This window comes from Rhagoletis pomonella, unplaced genomic scaffold, assembly GCF_013731165.1.
Source record: "Rhagoletis pomonella isolate Grant_MI unplaced genomic scaffold, Rhpom_1.0 Rhpom_scaffold_00007, whole genome shotgun sequence".
In the NCBI taxonomy this organism is placed as follows: domain Eukaryota; kingdom Metazoa; phylum Arthropoda; class Insecta; order Diptera; family Tephritidae; genus Rhagoletis; species Rhagoletis pomonella.
The window spans coordinates 499,798-525,787 of record NW_023458561.1 but is presented as its reverse complement, the minus strand read 5'-3'; the positions used below and the strand labels follow the sequence as shown (position 1 = coordinate 525,787).

Here is a 25,990-nt window from a genome sequence, read left to right as displayed (position 1 = left end):
GTTCTTTTTTTTTGAAAATTGGGAGTAAAAAAGTTTTAATTTCGATCCGCTTGAATTGCAAATTGAAGATGTCAATGCTGATACTGAAGTTGTCATATGTCCTATGTGTTTTAAATGATTTTAAATAACTAGTATAGTACGGACTTCTCGAAAATTATTATTAAATCAATTCCTCATTATATTTAATTACAAAGAAAACATTCAAAGAAATACTCCACGGATCTTCATTAAGAATTGGCATTTAATATGTTGCTATCCCGGGCATCAAACGGCAGCTAGTTTTGACCTCGTTTGCTGAGTCAGAACCCGAACATCAACAAATTATATATTTTTGAAATCTAGGAGTCAAGACGAATCGATTGGTACCAAATTTACTTTATTTAGACCTAAGGTTTGTTGCTATTTAGCTAAGCCTTTTATTTTTGCCGGAAAAAATAAATGTCACATTTTAACCGTTATTGTTTGACTGAAAAAATAAAAGTCAAATTATAACAGTAATTTTTTTTCTCATAAAATAAAAGTCACAAAATAACTTTTTTCTCGAAACTTTTATTATAAAAGTCATAACCGGTTGGGTCCCTGGTAATATCTTTTTCTTCATATGGACTTAATGATGCCAAAAGGCCAAATTAACTTCCTCTGCATATATCCACCAAACAAGTTTTACCTACTACGTCTGGGGCATATGTAAATATTGGTGTTGTGAAAACGCAATGTTGGGATGATGCGCTAGCGGAAACTAAACAGTACTTCCCTAAATGCGAGGAAGATTCATTGCCTCATTCTTCTCATTTTTATTTGGCGCTGTGCCATCTAAGTCATTCTTCCTTGGTCTTTCTATCGCAGTGGGGGACTCCCTCTTATACTGCTACCACCAGCGGGTTCCGAGTTGAATACTTACAGAGCTGGAACATCGGAGTCCATTCGAACGGCAGGGTCAAGCAGGCGGAGCCGCTGTATTTTAATTCGTTTCACTATTTCTACGTCGTTGTAAAGCTCATACAGCTCATAGCTCCATCGTCTGCGGTACTCGCCGTCGCCAAAGCGTAAAGGCCCGTAAATCTTCCGCAACATCTTTTTTCGAATACTCCCAGAGCCGCCTCATCGGATGTTGTCATTGTCCATGCTTCTGCGCCATATACCAGTACAGGAATGATGAGAGAGGACTTTACTTCTGAATTGGCTACTCAGTCCAAAGTAGTACATGTTGGCAAGAGTGATTCTGCCTTGAATTTTGATACTGATATTATTATCGGTGTTATTTCTGGTTCCCAAGTAAACGACATTCTCCACTTTATCGGAATTATAACTGTCAACAGTGACGTGGGTGCCAATGTGCAAAAGCGCTGACTGATTGTTTGATGACCGGATATACTTTTTCTTGTACTCGTTGACCACCAGATCCAGTCGCTTTGCTTACTTATCTAACTTGGAAAAGGCAGAACAAATTTCGCGGTTCTTGTTAGCGATGATGTCAATGTCATCGCATTACGCCAGCAATTGTACGCTCTTGTAAAAAATTGTTCCTGAGCGGTTCAGTTATGCAGCTCTTATTATCTTCTCCAACATCAGATTAAAGAACTTACATGAAAGGGAGTCGCCCTGTCTGAAACCCCATCTAGGTAGTAAATGGCTCGGAGAGGTCTTTCCCAATTCTGACGGAGCTGGTGATATCGCTCAAGCTCAACGACATTTTACACAGCCGTATTAGTTTCAAGAAGATGCCAAATTCAGACATAGCGGCGTATAGGTCACTAATTTTAGTGCTGCTAAAGCGGCTTTGAAGTCCACAAATAGATGGTGAGTGTTGACTCTTTTCTCTGGGGGCTTTTCCAAGATTTGGCGTATTGTGAATACCTGTTCTATGGTGGATTTGCCAAGTCTAAAGCCACACTGATAGGCCGAATCAGTTCGTTGACGGTGCGCTCGCCTTGCACACCATACGCTCAATAAGACCTTGTAACCTATGCTTATAAGGCTCAGCGGTAGTTGGCGCGTACGGCAAGGTTGCCTTTCTTATGGATTGGTATAAGAGCTGATGAATGCACCTTATCAGCCCCTCGCCGCCGTACTTGAATAGCTCAGCTGGCAGATCATCAGGTCCAGCGGCTTTGTTGTTTTAAAGACGTGTAATAGCCACCCACTCCGTCATCATCGACTGGGGGCTTGGGTTCGTGGGGTGGAAAAGTGTTCAAATGTATTTATTTTTATTTATTGATTGATGTACGTTCCTGAAGTCGGTCAGGTCCCCTTGGTTGTTCTTACGGGAGTTCGCCCTGGTTTTAAAACCCTCCCTACGTCGCCTAACTGTATGGTAAAAATGTTGGGCGTTTTTCTTGTAGGCCAGCATACCTGCCATTACCTTATTGCAAAACAAAAATCTCTGCGTCAGATAAAAGATGGAATCTTGCATTCCATGCCAAATGTTTTGATGACTATCACAAAACAACATTAAAATTTCATATTTTTTGTAAATAAAAATATAGTTTAGTTTGAATTGCCTAAACAGAGTGTTTTTCAAACTTTTTTAATATATTGTCTCGCCCAAAGTAATAGTAGTGGATTCTCCCAACGTTGCGTTTTCGCAACGGCCCACCCTGGGAGCCCAATGCGATTAACATTTTTAATCACTTCTCCATTGTTTTGAGGCCTAAAATAGCTCATGTACTACGTTTAATTAAAAAATTCCAAAATTTTTTGCGTCTGGGATGAAATTGGTTAAGTGGATTCTAATGAATTGGAAAGTATTTTCGGTTATTTACATGTGTGAACTGAGTGTGCACAAAATAAGCGAAAATTTACAACCAAAATTTGGAGGTTATGTTGAAGTCGTCAGAAGTTATAACTTTTTTTACAAGACGGCGATCGCATACTTTTCAGTTTTACTCTATCACTCTGAGCGCTTTTTTTTTATTTTTTTACACTCTTACTAGTTTTAGTCGGAGGAATACGGCATTGAACCAATTATGTAAATAGAAATACTAATAATAAATTGGGAAGTATTGAAAAAAAATGTATTCCTAAATTATTTCATCGAAAATTCTTCATTTTATCTACATATGTTTTAGCTATCTTAAAAAAAGGAAAAAAAATTCCGAAGCAAAATTTGTTAGTATCGGGTTTCGATACAAGTATATTTTTCGATACCTACTTAGTACTTGGTTCAAAAGTATCTATTCAAAATTACTTGATATCGAACGAAAAGTATCGAGTATGCACATTAGGGTGGCTCTTATTTGTCAAGTATAATTTTTTGTTTGTGCTACCCCTCCATTTAGTTCCTTTATATAAAAAAATTAGCTGAGCGAAATTTTAAGTTAATCCGATAAATGTAAAGTGTGCCCCTCGGCCCTCAAAATGCGAAATTCGCTTTTGTATTACTAGTTTGAAATAACGGCGGTAATTCACATGTTCATGGCTATTCCCTTTTCTTTTTCAAGAGTAAATTCCAATTTTCTTGAGAAATAAATTTTATATTGACCTTTGCAAAAAAAAAATATCAGTCGCCCATATCATTTGAAGTGAACAACGTGGCACAATGTCACCACCTATACTACGAGTGAAAGTTTATTTGCTCGGGCATTACTCGAATGAAATTGTTGGAAACAAACTTCCATCGGTGAAACAAGCGTTAAAGGTTTTCTTTTTCAATTTGCGGGTGTGTAAGTTAACCATAAGGGTAAGTGCCTCACTAGTTGTGCGGGAAGTGATGATATATTGGGAAAAATCACGAATTCCGACGCAAGATTTAAGGAACTGTATACCAAAGTTGGAAGCTCTGTATCAACAATGGAGGCAACTTCAAAAACATGCTGGTAGATCGTCGGATGTTCATAAGAAACAAGAAGCAGATTTCGTAGACAAACTTGAGGATCCTTTTGACATAGCGCACGCCAATGCTTTGAGTATCATTACGATTGAAGAAGACAAGCAGTTCTTAATTAATCAGCGGTTGAGAGGGCGGCCAGGGTTCATGTATTGAATTGATTACCAGCTAATTGCGAAAGAGGGACGACTTCCTGAACGAAAAATACGAGAGGTGAAGAAGAAGGAGCGAAGCGATCATGAAATGCAACAACTGAGTAAGTATCTAAGTCTTTATATGTATGTATGTTGATATTATTAATGGTTTTCATGTTTTTTAGCTCAACCTGCTATACTCATGACGTCGAGTTCAAGCAGTAGTGAAGATCTAGACTTGTGTGATTTTGAGCAGGTTCCACGAATCTCAAACGATGTATCACCACCAGCAAAAAAGAAAAGAGGGCGCCAAACAATAATTACACCAAAGCTTGCGGCTGCCTTGGATAAGTGCAAGATCAGTGACAGGAATGCGGTTCATATCCTGATAGCTTCTATAGAAGCGCTTGGTCACGATGTTGATAATTTCGCAGTCAACAGGTCCTCGATTCACAATTTTCGAGAGAAACTCCGCGAACAAAAGGCTACCGAAATCAAAAAAATTTTCAAGGATAGAAAATTGAACGCTGTTACCTTGCATTGGGATGGTAAATTACTTCCAGCATTAACGGGTAAGGAGAAAGTAGATCGACTTCCTGTGATTCTCTCAAATTGTGGTACTGATCAACTTCTTGGTGTACCTGCATTGCAATCGGGGAGTGGTAAAGAACAGGCAACAGCTGTTTGTGAAACGCTTGCGGAATGGGGCCTTCAGGATTACGTGAAAGCATTAGTTTTTGACACAACAGCATCAAATACTGGCAGTTCTAAAGGTGCGTGTGTTTTGATCGAAAGCTTTCTAGAAAAAGACCTTTTGTATTTACCCTGTCGGCATCACATTTACGAAATCATGTTAAAAACCGTTTTCGAGGAAAAGATGGGGAAAACTACAGGTCCAACTGTACCAATCTTAAAAAAGTTCCAAAATGCTTGGAATGGAATTAATGTTAATAATTTTAAGCCCGGAGTCGAGCATGCAAAGGTCAAGAAACATTTGGAGCCGGTCGATGTATCCCGAGTTCTTGATTTTGTACGAGACGCTTTGCAAAAACAACATCCCAGAGAGGATTATAGAGAATTTTTAGAACTGACTTCTATTTTTCTTGGCGAAACACCATCCCGTGGAGTGTCCTTCCGTGCCCCAGGGGCTACCCATCATGCAAGGTGGATGGCAAAGGCGATTTATTGCTTGAAAATATTCATGTTTCGCGATGAATTTAAATTATCACCGCATGAAGAAAATGCTATTTGTGATATTTGCATTTTCCGAACCAGTATATATGTAGAAGCGTGGTTTTGTGCTCCTTCTGCAGCCAAAGCACCATATTTGGATTTCACTGTTCTTTCACAACTTTATAAATATCAGGTTGTTGATCGTGAAATCTCTCGTGTGGCTTTACAAAAACTTAAAAATCATTTGTGGTATCTATCCCCTGAATCCATCGCCTTGGCGTTCTTTGACTCTAATTTGCCATCGGAATTAAAAATGGTAATGGTCAAAGCATTAAATCGTGAAACAGATGAATTAGAAGAAAATGTTAAAAGGATTAAAGTGGAAATAAATCAAATCCCAGAAATAATAAACAATGGAATCGAACAATTTGTTTCGAATAAAACAAGGAAATTTTTCACTAGATTCGATTTAAGTGACGAGTTCCTTAATACAGATCCTTCGCAGTGGCATAAGAATGAAGATTTCGTCAAAGCTCTAAGCCTGGTAGAGAAATTGAAGGTTGTAAACGATCCGGCGGAGAGAGGCGTGAAACTAATGGAGGACTGCAATAACTTATATACAAAAAACGAGCAACAGAAGCAGTATGTGCTTCAGGTTGTAAGTGAGTACCGACAAAAATTTCCAGATAGCAGAAAACAAACTTTATCGAAAAATAAAGAGTTCTAAGTTATCATGACATTTTCTTTGTGAATTATTAACTCATATTTATTTCAAACTTCTTTGCCATTATTCTGTAAACTGAATTGAATTGAAGTAATAAATAGTCTTATAGAATTATATAAACTAAATACAATATGGATATTAATTAATTGATTGTTTATTATAGTTTATTAATTAAATACAATTTATATATAGTTTAATATAATTAACCAGACATTTTTTTTTTTACTAATTACTCTATAAAAATTTTTGGAAAAAATAAAATACTTGAATTGGCTTTGTATATGATTTATATGAATATATTACAGAAGGCACTTTTTTAGCGCAAAAATAAAACATGATGCGCTAGGCTTGTTAAATACATAGATTACACAGGTTTACAAAAAAAAAAGTGTGTGCATATTAAACCAAACCTATATATCCCTATGTTATTCGACACGCTGAATGCGAATCCGACGTCCGTTAGTCTCCATCACGTCAGGTTCGTGGTCAGTTGAAGGGCAAGTAGGGAAAAATTGATTGAATAAACCTGTAACTTCATATATATAAGGTTTTAGATTCGCTGACCCCGAATCCGAGGTCCGTTAACCTCCATAATGTCAGCTTCGAGGTCATTTGAAGGCCAAATTCGAAAACGAGAAATCATTCATTTTAATAAACAAATATATTGTGTACACATGAGTGTTGAAAATGAAAGTTGATTTGACACTCGTCTACCAAAATATTGGAATGATACATAACTTGAGATCAATGAGCCTTAAAACAAAGTACGTTTAATTCTTGGGAAATTTTTCTTATTTATAGAGAAATTGTCAGCCCCTTTGATTGATGTCAACTCTTAAGGTTTAAAATTGACAGCATCTTAAAAAAAGTTTTCTTATTTTTATAAAAAACTAACAGTCAAATTGACAGCTGTCAATTCTCAAAGTTTTTCTTTGACATAAAATTCGTGATCAGCATGTCTAAAAACTGTATCAGTGGCATTTTTAAAAAGATCGTCTTAGCTTTTAGAAAAATTCAGTCAATTTGACAGTTGTCAAAACTCGTGACCAGCGTGCAAAAAAACCTAATTAGTGGTAATTTTAAAAAGATTTTCTTATTTTCACAGAAATTGGCAGTTCGTTTGACAACTGTCCAACTATACATTTTATGGCATATTCGGATTTAGCATTACAATAATACTGTGATCCTGCAGTTTTATTATAAACGTAACAGCCCCTCTAATTTTTCAGGTAAATCATAGCTTCTCCGACCACTGCACCTCGGGACAAAAATGCGTGTATCTAGCGAACGGTTGCGTGGTACTGACGGATTTGGAGCAAGGTAGAAAAACCAACAAGTTTACACGAAACTCGGTGGCCAAAAAATTCAAGATTATTTATTCCACGGGGTCTGTGAGACGTATAATAGGTGGTTAATGGTTACTTCAGAGTACAGTTAGTGTTTTTTAAACACTTTTGGTTGAAAATTAAAAAAATTACTTTCACTCTGCAAACAGTGCAAAAAACGTTTCGCACCTCGAATGAATTGTCTTTTTAGAGGGAAATGAAGCAGGAAATAGCTCAATATAAGACAAAGAGTAGATGGCATTGAAATAACTTTCTGAAAGGATTATCTGGGATTGAACTAAGGACGAACGAGTTTCGTCAGTTTCTTCTTCTTCTTCTTTTTTGGCGCTGTAACCGCCTAAGCGATTTTGGCCGAGTTCAGCAAAGCACGCCAGTCGTTTCACCTCTGTGCCAACTGACGCCAATTGGAAACGCCAAGTGAAGCCAAGTCCTTCTCCACCTGATCTTTCCATCGCAGTGGGGGCCTCCCTCTTCCTCTGCTACCACCAGCGGGTTCCGAGTTGAATACTTTCAGAGCTGGAGCGTCGGTGTCCATTCGAACGACATGACCAAGCCAGCGGCGCCGCTGTATTTTAATTCGCTGCACTATGTCCATATCGTTGTAAAGCCATACAGCTCATCGTTCCATCGTCTGCGGTACTCGCCGTCGCCAACGCGTAAAGGCCCGTAAATCTTCCGCAAAATCTTTCTGTCAAACACTCCAAGAGCCGCCTCATCGGATGTTGTCATTGTCCATGCTTCTGCGCCATATACCAGCACGGGCATGATGAGTGACTTATAGAGCGTGGTTTTCGTACGTCGAGAGAGGACTTTACTCCTGAATTGCCTACTCAGTCCAAAGTAGCACTTGTTGGCAAGAGTGATTCTACGTTGGATTTCAATGCTGACATTATTATCGGTGTTAATGCTGGTTCCCAAGTAAACGAAATTCTCTACTTTCTCGAAATTGTAACTGTCAACAGTGACGTGGGTGCTAAGGCGCGAATGTGCTGACTGTTTGTTTGATGACAGGAGATACTTCGTCTTGTCCTCGTTTACCAGACCCATGCGCTTTGCTTCCCTATCCAACTTGGAAAAGGCAGAACAGACTTCGCGGTTTTTGATACCGATGATGTCGATGTCATCGGCATAAGCCAGCAATTGCACGCTCTTGTAGTAAATTGTTCCTGAGCGGTTCAGTTCTGCAGCTCTTATTATCTTCTCTAACATCAGATTAAAGAAGTCACATGAAAGGGAGTCGCCCTGTCTGAAACCCCCTTTTTGTGGCGAACGGCTCGGATAGGTCTTTTCCAATTCTGACGGAGCTGGTGGTATTGCTCAACGTCATTTTACACAGCCGTATGAGTTTTGAGGGGATGCCAAATTCAGACATAGCGGCGTAAAGGCAACTCCTTTTAGTGCTGTCAAAAGCGGCTTTAAAGTCGACAAATAGGTGGTGAGTGTCGATCCTTTTCTCGCGGGTCTTTTCCAAGATTTGGCGTATTGTGAATACCTGGTCTATAGTGGATTTGCCAGGTCTAAAGCCACACTGATAAGGCCCAATCAGTTCATTGACGGTGGGCTTCAGTCTTTCACACAATACGCTCGATAAGACCTTGTAACCTATGCTTAGAAGGCTGATCCCGCGGTAGTTGGCGCGAATGGCGGGGTCACCTTTCTTGTGGATTGGGCAGAGCACACTTAAATTCCAGTCATCTGACCATATTCTGCACAAGAGTTGATGCATGCACCTTATCAACTCCTCGCCGCCGTACTTGAATAGCTCAACTGGCAGGCTGTCAGCTCCAGCGGCTTTGTTGTTTTTCAGCCGCGTTATTGCTATACGTACCTCGTCATAGTCAGGCGGTGGAACGTCGACTCCGTCATCATCGATTGCGGGCTCGGGTTCTTCTTCTCCACAACTTTCCGTGCTGCTACCATTTAGTAGGGCGGAAAAGTGTTCCCTCCATAATTTAAGTACGCTCTGGACATCAGTTACTAGGTCGCCATTATTGTTCTTACAGGAGTGCGCCCCGGTCTTTAAACCTTCCGTAAGTCGCCTAACTCTCTGGTAACATTTTCGGGCATTCCTCCTGTCGGCCAGCATTTCAAGCTCTTCGCACTCACGTATTTCTGCCTCTCTCTTCTTGTTGCGGCAAATACGTCTCGCTTCCCTCTTCAGATCCCTATAGCGCTCCCACATAGCGCGCGTTGCGCTCGATCGCAGCGTGGCCCTGTAGGTGGCATCTTTTTTTTCTGCAGCTTCCTGACACTCCTCATCGTACCAGTGGTTCTTTCGGGCTCGCTGAAATCCGACTACTTCTTCGGCGGCGGTACTTAATGAGCGGGAAATGTGGTTCCACTGCTCGCATATGTCGGTTTGTTGAAGAGTGCTCTCTGAGAGCAGGTGTGAGAGTCGAGTAGCGAAAGCGTTGGCTGTCTGTTGTGATGGCAGCTTTTCGACGTTAAGCTTTCCTTGCATATTTGGGCGCACATTTTTTGCTGCACAGAGGCGGGTGCGTATCTTGGCTGCAACAAGATAGTGGTCCGAGTCGATGTTTGGGCCTCGGAGTGTGCGTACGTCTAAAACACTGGAAGCGTGCCTTCCGTCTATCACAACATGATCGATTTGGTTTCTCGTTTTTCAATCCGGAGACAGCCAGGTAGCTTGATGGATCTTTTTATGCTTGAACCTAGTACTGCATACTACCATGTTTCGGGCCCCGGCGAAGTCGATCAGCCTCAATCCGTTGTCGGACGTTTCGTCGTGGAGGCTGAATTTTCCGACGGTGGTTCCAAAGATCCCTTCTTTGCCCACCCTGGCATTGAAGTCGCCAAGCACGATTTTGATATCATGACGGGGGCAGCGCTCGTACGTGCGTTCCAAGCGCTCATAGAAGAGATCCTTGGATGTCTCATCCTTCTCTTCCGTCGGGGCATGGGCGCAGATGAGCGAGATGTTGAAGAATCTCGCTTGGATGCGGATTGTGGCTAGACGCTCGTCCACCGGGGTGAACGACAGTACTCGGCGACGGAGTCTCTCTCCCACCACAAATCCAACTCCGAATTTGCGCTCCTTTACATGGCAGCTGTAGTAGACGTCGCAAGGCCCCAGACATTGTTTGCCTTGCCCCGTCCAACGCATTTCTTGGATGGCGGTGATGTCAGCTTTTGTCCTTACGAGGACATCAACCAGCCGGGCAGAGGCACCTTCCCCATTAAGGGTCCGGACATTCCAGGTGCATGCCCTCAAATCGTAGTCCTTTAAACATTTGCCGTGGTCGTCATCATAAGGGGGGGTCTCATCCGAGGCTTTGCCTTGCTTCTTCACTGGAAGTGGTTTTTAGGTGGCGGGTCCCAAGCCCAGCGCACAAGCCATTGCTGGGACGGGGGTGGTTTCGCAACCAAATACACGTTTATATAGCGAGCCGCTTGCTCCAAGCAGACACCCGCTTGCAGCCGCACCTACTGGTGAACAGACGCTGCAGACTTCAGTGAGCCCTTAAACCGAATAAGTCAGAGTGGCCCCATCGAAGCTCCCTCTCTTTCTGCCGTGACCCAAGGCTCCACTCGGATTGGTTACCGCATCTCGCACATGGGTTGCTCACGTTGCCCAGAGTGCGAGAACGAGGACGCAAGAGTCGGGATTGAGTATAGCCATGCAACTGTAACTGCATACCCAGCGCAACGACTATACCTCATTGCACTCTAACCGAACAAAAGTCGGTTCTTCGGCTTTAAGTTCAGTATAGGATATTAAGAGCAGTTTTATAAAAAATAGGAATAGGATTTCAATATATCTGCCGAAATATTTCTTTTTTTTTATTTATTTGATATAAACAAAGAAACTTATTATGTATTGGTGTTGGTTGATTTTTCCGACAGGGTGGTAAGATGATTTATTTTGGAACGAATTTCCGTCATCCCTTGTCAAGTTTGGTTTGCAGACAAACCGGTTTCGGCGTTGTGCCATCTTTAGTGTCATTTTTCGTTATTATCCTAATTCGACAAAATTTCATTAATATCTGTTAAACAGACATGCAAAATGTCAAAAATTTGGGAGTAGTAGGAACTATTAGAATTGTAAAAATATATACAAAAGCTTAAGTGGTAAGTTGTGCCGAGGGTTTATGGTATTAAGGTGAAATTAAGAAATTTAAGGGGTATGCGTATAGACTTTCGCAAAATAAAATTTCTGGGACACCCCAATGTATATATATATGAATTTTATGTAAAAAAGGAATCTTACCAATAGAAGTGCAGAAATGCTGATGTGCGTACAGTGTTTTCATACATCGCTTGTTGCGTAAGTCCCAAACTCTAATAGTTTTGTCATCGCTTGCTGATATTAGATATTTACCTCCAGGATGAAATGATAAACCTCTTACCCAATTATCATGCCCACTGAGAGTAAATAGACACACACCAACACTTACGTCCCAAATCTGCGAAAATATAATTAAATTTGATTAAGTAGAAAATATCTTAAAAAGACTAGCCAGAAGCTTCTGAATACATATATACATATATTTTATTAATGAAATGCAACATATCACTCGATGGATTTGCAAAAGTCAGCTTATATTTTTATTTTATGGCCTACTACAGTTTTTATGTCCCGGCCTTAGTTTTCAAATATGTAAGTGGAATAAATGGTTAAAATAAATACCGGACCGAAATTATATGTTAAGACATACTACACATATAATAATAATGCATCATTTGCTTTTTACGGGGTTTCTTGAAGTAAGGAGAATAGAACGCGTACTGGAATCCGTTATTTTTTAATCCGTATTTGTTTTCGTTCGCGGTTGTTGTTGTTGTAGCGACACTACTAAGTCCCGCCTATTTCGGTCCATCCGAATTGTGAAATTCGCTTGTAACTTGGATTAACTGAACATAAATCTCAAAGATGGTAAAAATCACTTAACTGCCACGCCCACCAGTCGTCCGAAGGTCGTATTCTAATGTTGCAAGGACTAGTAACTGTGCTCCAGCATAGCAAAAACTTTTGCATAAAAAACTCAGAACTATTAAAAATGGTGTCGATTGGCGACCAGCGCACAGTGAATTATTACCATATTCTAGAAAATATTAATTACATTAAGATCTGCTTCATTTGAAATTTGGCAGCACTATACATAGCATAACTTTGAAAGAAAAATTTGTGTTTGTGCTGCGTTTTTATAAAAAAGTAAAATGGATAATGCCTTAATTCCAGTAGTCGTGGAAAACAAAAAGACGGACACAATTTCCAACAAGGACAAAAAGGCAGCATGGGATAGAATAGCTAAATTATTTAATTTGCAGTCCGGAATTAACTCGCGCTCTGCAATCACCCTGAAGCTAAAATATGAAAGCCTAAAAAAGGCATTAAAAAAGAAAGTTGCAGCAAATCGGCAGGAGTTGTACAAAACCGGTGGTGGAGCGCACTCTCAAGCTCCATATAATGATATTGAAAACCGCATCCTTTCACTATGCTCCAACATTGACGGCTTAGATGCTAGGAACGATTCCGACATAGTTGGTAAGTTTTTCGTTTATATATTTCTTTAGTAGAACGTGAATCATACTTGGATTTCAGATCGTGTTTCAGAATCTATTTCGTTTGAACCAGTGTGTGATGATTTGCAAGATGACATAATTATAGTCGATCCTGACGATTGCCTTGAAAATACAGACGAAGATCTGGTCACGCATGATACTAATGTACTCCATCAGCCTATTACAAAAGCTAAAAATAGGTTTAAGTTTGTATAAAATTACATATATTGGTGCATCACGATTAGTATTGATTCGTTTGAATATCTTATAGGCTTGGAAAAGACTTTCTACTCTCAGGATGTGAACTGCTCTGAACCAAGGCCATGTATTAAAAGTGAACAAACGGATATGCTGAAAAAGAATGCAGACTCTGATAACAAAAATTTACGTAGGTGCAGGTGTTTTGTATAACGTGCATTTCTATAAGGATAATCACAATCCCGTGCATATAGTCTCGGTGCAACCGTTTCCATTTTATTGTTGGGAATTTGCGAATGCACCGAAATATGAAAATGCTATACCAGATTGCGATTGCCCTTCATATTTTGATTAAACCAAACATAAAATTAAATACATATCGCTCATTTACTATAATGCTGTCATTACTCATAATTAAAAAAAAAAACAACAAAAACTTGAGAAAAACAGCTTTAAAGTTTTCAATTTACATTTACTCCCAAGTGAAAATGAATACATATTTTGTTCTAGTTCGCTTCTGGTATTCGCTACACAACATAGAAGAACGGGTATCGGTCATTTCTGCATACTTAACTCGATTTTATATTATTTTGGATTATCACACAATTGAAGTAATGAGCGATATGTAAAATGCCTCGTCCGAATGCTACTGTTCTCATCGCATAACACATCGCCCACTTCCTTTACGAGTGTAAAAGCTTGTAATTCTTCACTGTATAGCAAAAGTTGAATCAACATTTTGTTGTACAGTATATTTTGCTTAGCTGCACATCCTTCTTTGCACGAAAAACTTGTGCACCTAACCGAAAAAGGCACTTAAGGGAATTTTCTTTACTACTTCAATGAGGAAGGTATCCGAATCCCTATGAAACCAAATAATGGAGAAGCACTTATTACGTAGAAAATAATGCAAGCGAAATTTTTTTCGAATGGTATCTTATTATCTATATACATATTCTGTTGCCAATTTGGTGCTTTTGTTATATGAACTATAGTCTATAGTTGTAGTTTCGGGAAATGTTTAGTTATTTCTACAAAGATTTTGGAGTGGGGGCGGAGGTGGCTTTATGAAAAGTAACTCCTCACCCCTCCACATACCCCTTGGGAGCTGTTTGAACAACAGGGAAGTTTCGATTTTTTGCAAACCAACAAAAAATACCATATTTCAAACCGAAAAAAAAAATAGTGCACAGATATAGTAAATTTAGCAAAAATAGCAACACAAAATCGTTGTACAAATAACTAAACCGTACCGAAGCTTCACCTACAAAATTTAGTAGCGCCAAAACAATTATGTTACACGTATTTACTGAGTGTAGTATTTTGCATTTGAAACAACTAAAAATACTAATAAATCAGTTTTTAAACCTTATTAGGTACAGACAATAATAGCACCAATAGTCTGTTCCTGACGTAAGAATAATAAAACACTCAACTTTGATAAATACTGTTTTGGAGAAATTGTGTGGTTTCATACTAAAATGGAATATATTGACTTTTTAAATTTTTTCAAACTTAAAACAAAAATACATACATATGTACATTGAAGTGGTTATTTATTGCAATAAATAGATATTTAAATAGTGTATTTGAACACAATATATCGAATAGTTGCAATGATTCTCTAAACAATGGAAAATCCACATGGCTTTGGTTGTAAAAAACTAATGAAAATGTACTTATGCGTACGTTTACAAAACGAATTTCTCTAGGAACACTTGGAGCCCTTTTTGATTGCTGGCGCGTTGTGTTCGATGCAATGGTTGGGTGCATATGTTGACGTTGGCGCCGCTGGTAAGCCTGGGGTTTTGCTGAGTTCGTAGTTTCCGGCACAAAGGAGTGCTGCTTCAACAGCTTTTGATTATGGATATCAAAACTTGAAACTCACAAATCTACACCAAACAGTCCCGAGTGTTCTTTTAATTAAAAAAGAATCCACAACAGCACGTAAAACTTCCAATTTTTCGTTTTGCTTAGGTATCAGTTTATTTGATTTTGTTAAAATGACACATGTCAGCTGTAAAGTTTTAGGGTGAACACAAACCGAGTGCGAAAATGGAGAGACATTAAAAGTGCAACTGCACTACAAGCTTTTCATGCGTTCAGCGCTTTTTAGGCTTTTAGCTCTAGCCTGAAAAGTTTGCTGTCGAGTTGTACTTCCAAGTACTTCCTTATATCAGAAAAGTATTGATGCCAATTTAAAGATAACTTAAATACCTTTTATACGAGCGTTTTAAGCGTTTGGAACCATAAACAATTTCACACAAAAAACTCGACTTTTGAAAAAATGGTGGCTCACTTCACAAATGTTTACTCACTTACATTTTAGGCAAGCAATATTAATGTGTTTTCATTATTTAATATTTTATAGTCAATAACGAAAACCATTGGGACGAGTGGTCTCCACAATCCTTAAAAACTCCAATCACGCCAGTTTTGAGGAAACCAAAAAAGAAGGAGAATGTAAAAAGTCCAAATTTGATCACCTTACGGAAGCAAGAATCGAATTGGTAGAACTGCAAAAAGATATGGCTCTCAAAGAAATGGAATATAAGAAAAAGGAGATGGAACAAAAAACATTAGAACATGAAGTTCGAATGGCTCACTATATTAATGAAGAAAAGAGGAAAGAAGAACTGCATCATTTAAACCTAAGCAAAAATTTCTAAATCGGGGCGAATACCATTATCAAATACAGGGCTTATCATAACTTTACTACACTCACATATTGACAAGATTGGACTATTAATTTTATTATTTTTTTTATAAAAGTATAGTTTATTCTACCCGTATAAATCCAAGTTTCAATATTTGTGCAACATTTAAAAAGAAACCAACAAACTTTCGTAAAAATTTGTACTTGGATTTATACGAGTAAAATAAACTATACTTAAAAATAAAATAAAATAATAAAATGAAGAGTCAATTCTTGTCAAAATGTGAGTGTAGTAAAGTTATGATAAGCACCATATTAAAATAAAGGAATTTTTGTACTGAAAATTTGCATACATATGTATGTACATACTATTTATTTAATAAACTCAAAGTCTAATTAATGAATCGAAATATTCTAACAATGAGTTTCGTGTATCACTATCATCTGAAATTACGGACTCCATATTTTGGCAAGATAGTTCCACCTGAACATTTACTTCGGGGTCAACTGGCGGCTCCTCTTCATGCATTTCGATTGCTAGATAGTGTATTATTGCCGATGCCGCAATTATGTCTTGTACTAATGGTATTTTACACCTCATGCCGATGCTTAGCACTGGGAACCGTCTCTTCCATACTCCAAGGCAACGTTCTATCACATTCCTTGTCCTTATGTGGGATTCATTGTAGAGGCGCTGGGCTGGAGATTGTGGCGCCATAAGAGGTGTCATTAAATAATTATTTATGAAGTACCGGCTATCTGCAAGAATTATACCATTGTTGAAATTGTTGTTGTCCCTATGCCATTTAGCCGCTGAATTAAAAAATATCATGCTATCATGGGTAGATCCTGGCCATCTCGCAACTATATTTTGAAATTTTAGTCTTGCGTTGCACATAGCTTGGACGTTTGTAGAGAAATAACCTTTTCTGTTTCTAAAGTTTTCCGCTGTATCTCCACCTGAAGTATAGGTATGAATATATGTAAGTACATACATATATACAAGTCGATGTGTATGTAAGGTGGATTACACAACATTGGCATTAAGGCAAAGCATCATCAGGCTCTTTCATTCCCAAAAATTAAAACACTTTCCGATTTGCGCAACAGTTGAAACTGAAATTCCTCTCTGAGTAGATATGGTTTAGAAGTAAAAGAAACTCTAAGTGCTTTGCATTAATGTGTTTTGGAATCCGCATATCGACTGCTGAGTGGAATGTCGACGTATCCCGGCAGCCGATTCAAAAACGCCCTATCTCAGTTGAAAATACATATAATGAAATTTTTTTTAGATAAAGCGTTCTTGAATCAGCAGCTGAGATAGGGCGTTTTTCAACCGAATTATGAAATATGGCGTTTTTCAATCAAATTCTGAGAAACGGGAGTTTTTCAATTATGAAATATGTAGAGCGTTCTTAAAAAGTTTTTTTGAGATGGGACGTTCTCGAACTGGCTGCCGAGATAGGTCGATTTTCCACTCAGCAGTCGATATCGCACACCGTCTTCAAAAGAGTCACAACTCAAAATAATACGTTCGTCAGAAAATGCGAAAAATTATTTCGTAGCACATGCTAATCATATGGGCAAGGGCGACTTTACCTTAGGTTTTTTTAAACAGATTATAACAAAGATTTGCTCCAGCTTTTGCTGAAAGGTAAATAAACACCCCTATGCTGTAATCCGTCGTAGATTCGATTTTGCTACGAATCGTAAAATTGGTATGCTGAAATCCGTGTTGTCGTATCGCAGTTTCGAAGTTCGTAGGCCATCTTCGAAATTCGTAATGTTGGTATGCCTGAATCCGACGTAGCTGTCATTTTTATGTATTTGTCGGAAATTTTGTACGAATAGCAACTCGTGTCGGAGCGAAACAAATTGTATTAAAATATCAATAAAATAAAGTGTGGAAACGCAAAAATAAGTTGAAGTGTGAATAAAAAAAAATGTATTATTAAATGTTTACAAAATTATCAAGTCGACAATCACAACAAATCGCTCGCAATACGAAAAACTGTTGGAATCCATGAGCGAAAGGACATTGCCCGAGGCTTTGTAAAAGTAGTTAAAGATGATGTGGTGGAATTTTGGGAAAGCGTTTCAAAAATTAAAGCAGCACAATATTTAGTTGAATGGACGCCCTTAAAAAGAGGGAGCATACATTTATCATTTAAGCGAAATGGATCAGAACTGTCTCGTAGCAATCTCCTTTGTATATTAATGCAACAGTTGGCTGCAGCACGTTCTTTCTCCTGAGACAAAAGTACATCGGCCACTGAATCCATTATATTTTACTTAATTAAGGAAAAGCCTTTTCAAATACGATTAAACAATTTTTTAAATTTCACTGTTCACTTGCGATTATATTTATTTTGATTTGTTTGTGTCAAAGCAGCAGATTAAGAACTTCGAATTTTACTATTTTAGTTGGCAACGCCGATCGTAACTATCAGATCGGATTACAGCATACCAATTTTCGAATTTTCGGAACGGAGCTACGAATTCGTAACTACGAACTTTCGGTTACAGCATACGGGTGAAAAGCGCATTTTAGCGCATAATTTCAAAAAATCCAAATTTTGAGTTGTGACTCTTTTGAACACGGTTTGCGATATGTACATATACCGCCACCTGAACTGTAAAAAGCCGTAACTAACAATTATTTTTGCATAAAACTGTGTATCGATGAAATGCATTTTAATTATGGAAAGTTAGTTTTGGATTTTTTGTTAGTTATGGCCTTTTGTAATTCAGGTGAATATGTGGGCCACGGCTTTTTGCATTTCAGGTAAGGACATGTAACTAGTAAAAAAATTTCTTGCGAAGAAATATAAATTGGACTGATCTGGCGAAATAATCCTTACGTGGGTACAATCAAGAGCAGCTACTACACGAGGAAATCGGGCAATATCGTAAAATTCTTCCTGTACTTTTACAATTTCCTCGTTTTGCGGTAAACGAATAAACTTCGGACTCAGTGAAGCAATGGAATGAGTAACATTCTTTATTATTTGCCACACTGTGGACTTATGTAAGCCTGCAAAATCGCCTAAAGTTATATAAGAACTCCCTATAACATAAAAACGTAAGGTTATCAGAAGCTGTAGCATTCCTGGAACGGCTTGGTTTCTGCAGTAAGATTTATATAGCTTTTACAAATAACTAAACATGTTTTACGCGAACGCCAAAATGAACTAACCTGCCAGTAAATGATTAATTTTGTGGCCAATTAATGAGAACAGATGCTGAACTGCAAATTTTGAAAGCCTGAACCTTCGAATGAAATCAGCATGTTCCCAATTGTCAAAATGGTTAGGTCTCACATTTACCGCTCTTTCCTTTCTGGAAATAACACTCCTGAACATTAAAAAAGTCGTCGAAAATATCAAATAAATCCATTTTTTGTTAAATTCTAAATTTGGTAAATTTTATGAACACGCGAATAGAATGTCAAAACAAAAAAGATAGGTTATTTGACTCTTATCTGGCAAAAGATTCGCCAAATAAATTTATTCTTTGGATAAGCTTTTTTATTCGGCGAATAACACTTAACTGCTTTTTGAAAAACGTAATTTTTTTTATCTGTTGCATAAAAGCTATTCGGCTCTTATAAGTTTATTGAAAAACCGGCCCTTAGTGTGCTGATTTTGCTATCTTTGTTTTTTATTAGATAATATTCATATGCGTAACTTTAATAATAAGTGATGTGGAGAGCAAAGAACTTCAGCAAAGAAAATTGATTTTGGACTAATTCATGCAAAATCCACACATCTCCCAATGTCGGTTAGTAAAATTGCTGAAAATTGGAAGGTCGATGGTTCAAAATGTATTGTCATATATCAAGAAAAATGGCAGCATTGAGAGAAAGGCGGAATCTGGCGGAAAATCAGGCACTATAAATAAAAAAGTGGAGAAGGATGTTCTAAGGACTTTGAAAAGGAATCCGAATATTCCTGAACGTGTTGTTGCACCTGGAGTGTCGTTCTGAGAGCCTGTATTGTTTTGGCCTGATTTGGCAACAAGCCATTGTGCAAAAAAGCGCAAGAGTTTTTTTTATACACAAAGTGGAACCAACATTGTACTAAAAGAGGCCAATCATCCGAATTGCCCAGAGCTGCCAACGATCGAGCATATGAAATCAAAATTAAAAAGAAACAAAATGAGCACCTTCAAGAATGACGCAGTTCCGCAGAATGTGGCGAAAACAGGCTCAATCGATCAACGAAAGGGATGCCCAAGTATTAATGGCGGGTATCATCTCTAAAGTACGGGTATTTTGGCGTGGAAATTAATTCTAATAATATTTGTAAATCTGGCATTTAAATAGAAATAAAAGAAGGTTCTAAAAAAGTTTCGACTGATTTCACATTTGAATTAGTCTTTTTGCTATTTAATACCTACCAGATTTCAACTGAAGCAGATCTTATTTTATGTCGCCAAATTTCAAAACAACGTCAAAAGTGTTTTTAGAAATGCCTGATAAAGACGAAACAATAACAACTAAAAAATTTAAATCATTTTTAAAATCAAATTTAAATTAAAGTGTAGGGCGGGACGGGGTTTGATTTGGAAAATTACCAAGCGCAATAATATTTAAACTTGTATATTTGAAACTGAACCTCAATGTTTAATTTGTCGGTATTATGTGATTTATGCAATAATTGCTAAAATACCATTTTGGTCTTATTTTTTTAGGTATGTTCTTTTTAATGAACATACTCTTTTGGGATTTTAGTAAACTAGGACTGAGTATTTCATGATAAAGTGAAACGATGTTCACTTAAATTTAGTTTTAGCAGTTTAATTATTTCATTAGACCCGCAAACTCGTTATCCACCACTATTCGATAAAGTTTGTTTTAGTTTCAGTTTATTTGCCGCTCCTCTTTGACTTTAGACAACACAATTTTTGCTGCTGAAAAGTGCAGGTTTTGATGAAATTTTCTTTTTTCAGGCCTACTAGGAATTTCATTTTCTTCGAGTAATTCATTTGCATTTTATATCGACCGAGACAAATTCTTGTATTTTCGCCTGAGAGAAAGCCTGGTTCAATATCTTTCCAATGGTATCCCAGTTTTGTAAATAGAGCAAGAAAATTGGACTTATAACGAAATTTTGTTGACCCAACTTTTTATCGATATTTTCCACGCCCATAATTCAAAATAGGGTGGCGTGACAGTAACTCTAAATTACCAATTTTTTGTAAAAAGGTTCGCCTATCTTATAATGTACCTTGTGCAAAATTTCATTAATCTATCTTCAAAGTTTTCGAATTACAAAATTAAAAGCAGCTAGATGGGTCAAATCTTACACTGTGCAGGGGGCGGGAATGGGAAATACTACCCGATTTTATTGAAATCGATTTGCACAATGCTTTTAACCAAAAACAAATAAATCTGAAATATAGCCGAAATTAACACATTTCCACGCCCACCAAACTCACGAAGATCGGCGGAATACATATTATATTTTTAAAATTGGACCATATTGATGATGTTGCGCGACTGCTGAAATGGTAGAACTAACCGTATTTCCCATTCCCGCGCACTAACTGTGCCTTAGACGGTCCCAAGCCCGGTTTGAGAAAACAGGAGGGAAGACAGGGGGCTTTGGTATTTTCAGGGAACGGGCTTGACAACCCCGTCTACCCCAGTTAAAGGCTACCAGTCCTGAGTCGGTGGAGGCTCAACTGGAAGAAGCCTACGGCTTTCGAGTCATACCAAAGACTTTAAAAATGGTGCCACGGGGAACAGATGCCCCCGGAGTGTGTTCGTCGGCGAGACGAGCAAAACTGGTGACACCGCTCCTGGATGTGGAGGGTGCCCACGAGCGAGGCGAGTGGGACGTGTGAGACGAGCAAGACGGAGTATGAATGTGGAGTGAAGTAGTCGTGTAAGTCGTTCTAGTGTGAGCTGAGTCAAGACGGAGCGAGATGGTGAATGTGTGTCGAGCAACTCGATCGAGTTGAGCGAGTGGTGTCACCGCTCCTGGATGTGGAGGGTGCCCACGAGCGAGGCGAGTGGGACGTGTGAGACGAGCAAGACGGAGTATGAATGTGGAGTGAAGTAGTCGTGTAAGTCGTTCTAGTGTGAGCTGAGTCAGTTAAGTGGGTCAGGGTGAGTTGAGCCAGTCCAGCAAATCTCGCCGGCGAGCATTACTTCGGTCTGTTCATGGGTACGGCCCCTTTGGGGAGTATCGTGGTGGCTGTGGTTAAACCTAAATGCGGGTAGAACCAGCAATGGTTCAATGGTGAGTTGCATTGCAACCGATGTCGTGATCCAGATAACGTCAGAGGTTTAGGTAGGCCTCGGCCCTACCAAGGTGGCAAGTGTGTCCACCACATACTGCCAATTGGTACTGAAGTGCTTGCAGTTCAGGGCAGTGATTAATGCAAAAATTAATCCGTTGTGCCTAATGCGGGCACCGTGATTAAAGCCTTTGGCAGATAATCACGTAAAGCCTACATGAAATCCCGCGCACTAGGGAGGGGGGCGTGGCTGGTCGCCAACACACACAATTTTTAATATTTCTTTTTTTTATGCAAAAGATGATCTTGCACCAAATTTTAGGTATTTTGGAGGATCGTTACTAGTGCTGCAAAACCATCGATACTGGCGTCATTGATTTTATAGACAACCATCGATAATATCGAAAGTTTATTATGGTGGCCGGTTAAATGGAAAAGGGGTACACAAAAATTATTTTATTTGCATATATTTTATTGAACGGATTTAAAAGCTAAAAAAATACATTTTTTCATTTATTTTCAAACTAATAGTTCATTTCCATCAAGCCTTAACCGCGAATTATAGCTATTTAAAAAGGGAGATTATAACTTTAAGGGGGTAATTGCTCACGTTATGTACAAGAAAACAAAAGTAAAAAGGCAAAAAGGTAAGAAATAAACCCTGCCCTTGACCATATGTGAAAATCCTTGAAACTTACCTGACCTCTTAACTGGCGTTAAGGTTTTGGAGGAAATAGGCTATAAGAGGGGGCTATCACAGAATCCATTGTTGTCCGATTTTTCATGAAATCTACGATGATGCGATCACTGAATCCGAATTTCTAAGATATTCGAATTCAGTGATAGCTTTTCGTAGATTTCACGAAAAATCGGACTACGATGGATTCTGTGATAGCCCTGGTAAGTATTAGAAAATTCAAAATAAAATAAAATTTAAGTAGGAAAGATCAAAACAAAACTGTGTATTTATTTATTTTTATCAAACTAATAAAAAAGATTCGCGACAACAATTTCCTTTTCGCAGGTTATCGTGAATGGAAAAGGAACTTCTTTATATTTATGAATGTAAAGGAAAAAGGATTAAAAAAACCATCGATAGTGGCTAAAGCATTGGCTCTATCGATAACATCGATGGTTCCATCGATAGTTTTGCAGCACTGATCGTTACTAGTCCTTGCCACATTAGAATTCAGAATTCGGATGACTGGTGGGCGTGGCAGTGGACCGATTTTTACCATATCTCAGACTTACGTTTTTCTAGGCTAATCCAAGTTACAAACCGAACTTAATCGAAATCCGATAACATGGGCGCCTGTGGGCGATAGTTTCGCGAGCAGAAGTTCCAGCGTTGCCGTCGCGAAAGGACCCATTTAGCCATAATTTAGCCAAACAATCTTTGCGCATTTTCATTTGACCACTCATTATTTCGTATATATCCATCAATTTTCTTCATGAGTAACAGAACAGGCTTTAGTACAAATGCAAAAATTTGGCACAGAACCGGTTTTTTTAATTTTTCTTCCGTTAAAGTATGATTTTTTCTCATTTTTTCATTAAAAAATAAGAAAGAGCTGGGATGATTAATTAATTTGTCAGAAACTATAAGCCCTATTGGAAAGTGATGTATATACGGTTTATGGAGAATTTCATTGGCTTTCATTTGCCATTTGGTTCGTAAGATATAAGTACGTGATTAAAAGGAACCAATTTTTGTTCTAAGCTGAATAACGGTAAATTGCAAATATCTCGAAAACGTATCCATTAAAAAAAAAAAAATTAACCCGAATTTCGGAATCACCGAGCAATTCTACATAGAAATTGGATAGAAGCGTTAAGTAGTTTTTCCAATAAAGTGTTCCATTTGGCTGTTGTTCTGCCTTTTGGTTTTCTGCTGCTTATTTTTATTTTTTTATTTTTTTCATGCAGTCCTACTTTTGCTTGATCTATGTACAGCAGAATTGGTATTGCGGGACATACTTTGCAAGTAGATACTCGAAATTATCATGTCTTTTGGGCTTTTATTTGTATTTATGAGCACGAAAAATAAGCTAAAGCAGAAATACATATGTATATAATTTTATATATATATATATGAATATGAACTGTTGAGCGTTATTTTATTTTTGGTTTTGTAAATGTTTTATGTATATATTTATGTATGTAAATGTGTATAAATAATTAACTTCGGACCTCCGTAATTTGGTCGTTGCATATATTTTTAATAATAAAGTACGGTATTTTTTGTGAAATTTTCAGCAACTATCGGTATATGTTAATCAATTTAAATAGGTTCGATAAAATTCACTTTGGATGTAGGAGGTATATGGGTTCTATTTTGGGTTTAGTTTGCTGCGGATTCTCTTTGCTTTCTCCCTCGTTGAACGTTTCCCTCGCAAAGTCTCCCTGCGAATCAGTGCTCCCTTATATTTTTGTTGTTGAGTGCTGTATGTATGTTAGAGTTTTATGTAAAATTATTGCGCGCCCGATTTCGTTTTTAATGTTAAATTGGCTTGATGGGTAGGTTTTGGTGCTTATACGTACGTTACGCGACGCGCCCAAAATATCAGTTTATGTTTATTTACTTTTAAGGTTTATATGTGTATAATTTAAGTTTTTCTTCGCTGTGCACTTGTAAGGTCACTTACCACATATGTATGTACAGTGATATAAACAATAATATGCCACCGTGCAATTTTCTTCCTCCGATATATATGTATGTATTCACATATATCACTTGCCAATGTTTTAACATTTTTCTTGTTGTTGTTTTAGTGGACTGTATACACTTCTTTTCTTGTTTTTGCTTTCCTTTATAGGTGCCGTTCAGTAAGGCGATGGAGGACCATGAACAATTGGAGCACTATGGTCTTTTATTTATCTTACCGTTCGCAGAGTTACCTAACCTTTCATTTTAAACAAGAAGGCGCACAGTAAGTTTGGGTTTTTTAAGTAACGATACCGGGTGGCTTTATTAACGATTGGGGGGTGTAGTTCGAACACGTCCGCTCGGGGTGAGATCGCAATAATTGTGATTTAAAAAATCAAAGGTTTTGTTGACATTTCTTTTTGTCTGCATACAAGTGTGTGTGTTTATTACATGTGTAGTGTGTGTAAAGTAAGTGGATAAGTAAAATGTCAAAGTGCTTTGTTTAATATGTGATGATGTGGGTGCGTGTTAGGATGTGGTGCGGATGGGGGGGAAGTGCCAGCGTTGCCGTCGCGAAAGGACCCATTTAGCCACTATTATGGCGTTTTCGTTTCTACAAAAAATGTTGTGTTATCATTGGCCGGTTCTTACCCTGCAGGAAATGTGTCTAATTATAAGCTAACTTTATGTTGATTAGGAAGGAGCTAACAGTCACTTATTATTTGTATATTTTCTTTGACGAAAGCTAACTATGTTTCTATGGCGATGGCCGCGAAATAGTCAAGGGTGGTTTACCTCTGCATTAGATGTAGTCAAGGGTGGTTACCTTTGCATTTGATGCAACTAACTTGTAACTAACTACTTTTGGACATAAAATATCAATAGGAAAACAAAATATTGAATTTTTTATTTTTTTTTTAATTTTTATTTACTTTATTTTATAACATTTCACATTTGTTTCTATATTCTGCTGTAGGTGGTCCCATATTCGAACTCCGTCAGACAAAACTTCAAATGATAATATGAAATTTCGATCTCCCTTTTATTTGTACTCAATGCGAAAAAGTATTTGCGAAGTGCAGGAGATTTAAATAGAAACCGCGTTTAAAGAAAACATTCTCGAGCTTTACTCCTGCACTACTTGTCCACTTGTTTCAAGTTAACCTTTTGTAGCTAACCACAAGTTACATATTTTATAGAAATCCCGCAAAAAGCTAACTACAAGTAGGTTATTTTTTATCAATTGATAATTTTTTTCTGCAGGGTAGTGTTTGTGCTGAGAGGAAACGGAAACGCTATTAGTTTAAAGTCCACGAAGTATTTTTGTACCAATCACCCTTCACCGGACGGCGCTGCAAGGTACTTATACTCTCCAGAAAAACAATAAGAATGCATAATATTACATACATGTCTCAGCAAGGACTAGAACAAATTATGAGAACCTGATCTAGAGGCACCCTTATGTGCTACTGAGCTTAATATTGAAGATATAGACAAATCCAGTTTTGATCGATCATTCA

At 38.0% G+C, this 25,990-nt stretch overlaps 1 protein-coding gene across 1 annotated transcript in view; it reads right to left on the bottom strand.

The window, feature by feature from the left end:
- Positions 1-25,990, bottom strand: part of LOC118742232 (lissencephaly-1 homolog) — a 186,983-nt gene that overhangs the window by 10,826 nt on the left and 150,167 nt on the right. Inside the window, exon 2 of the mRNA XM_036474146.1 lies at positions 11,432-11,627. Within this exon, the coding sequence (XP_036330039.1) occupies positions 11,432-11,627 (196 nt within the window). The remainder of the gene's footprint in view (positions 1-11,431; positions 11,628-25,990) is intronic.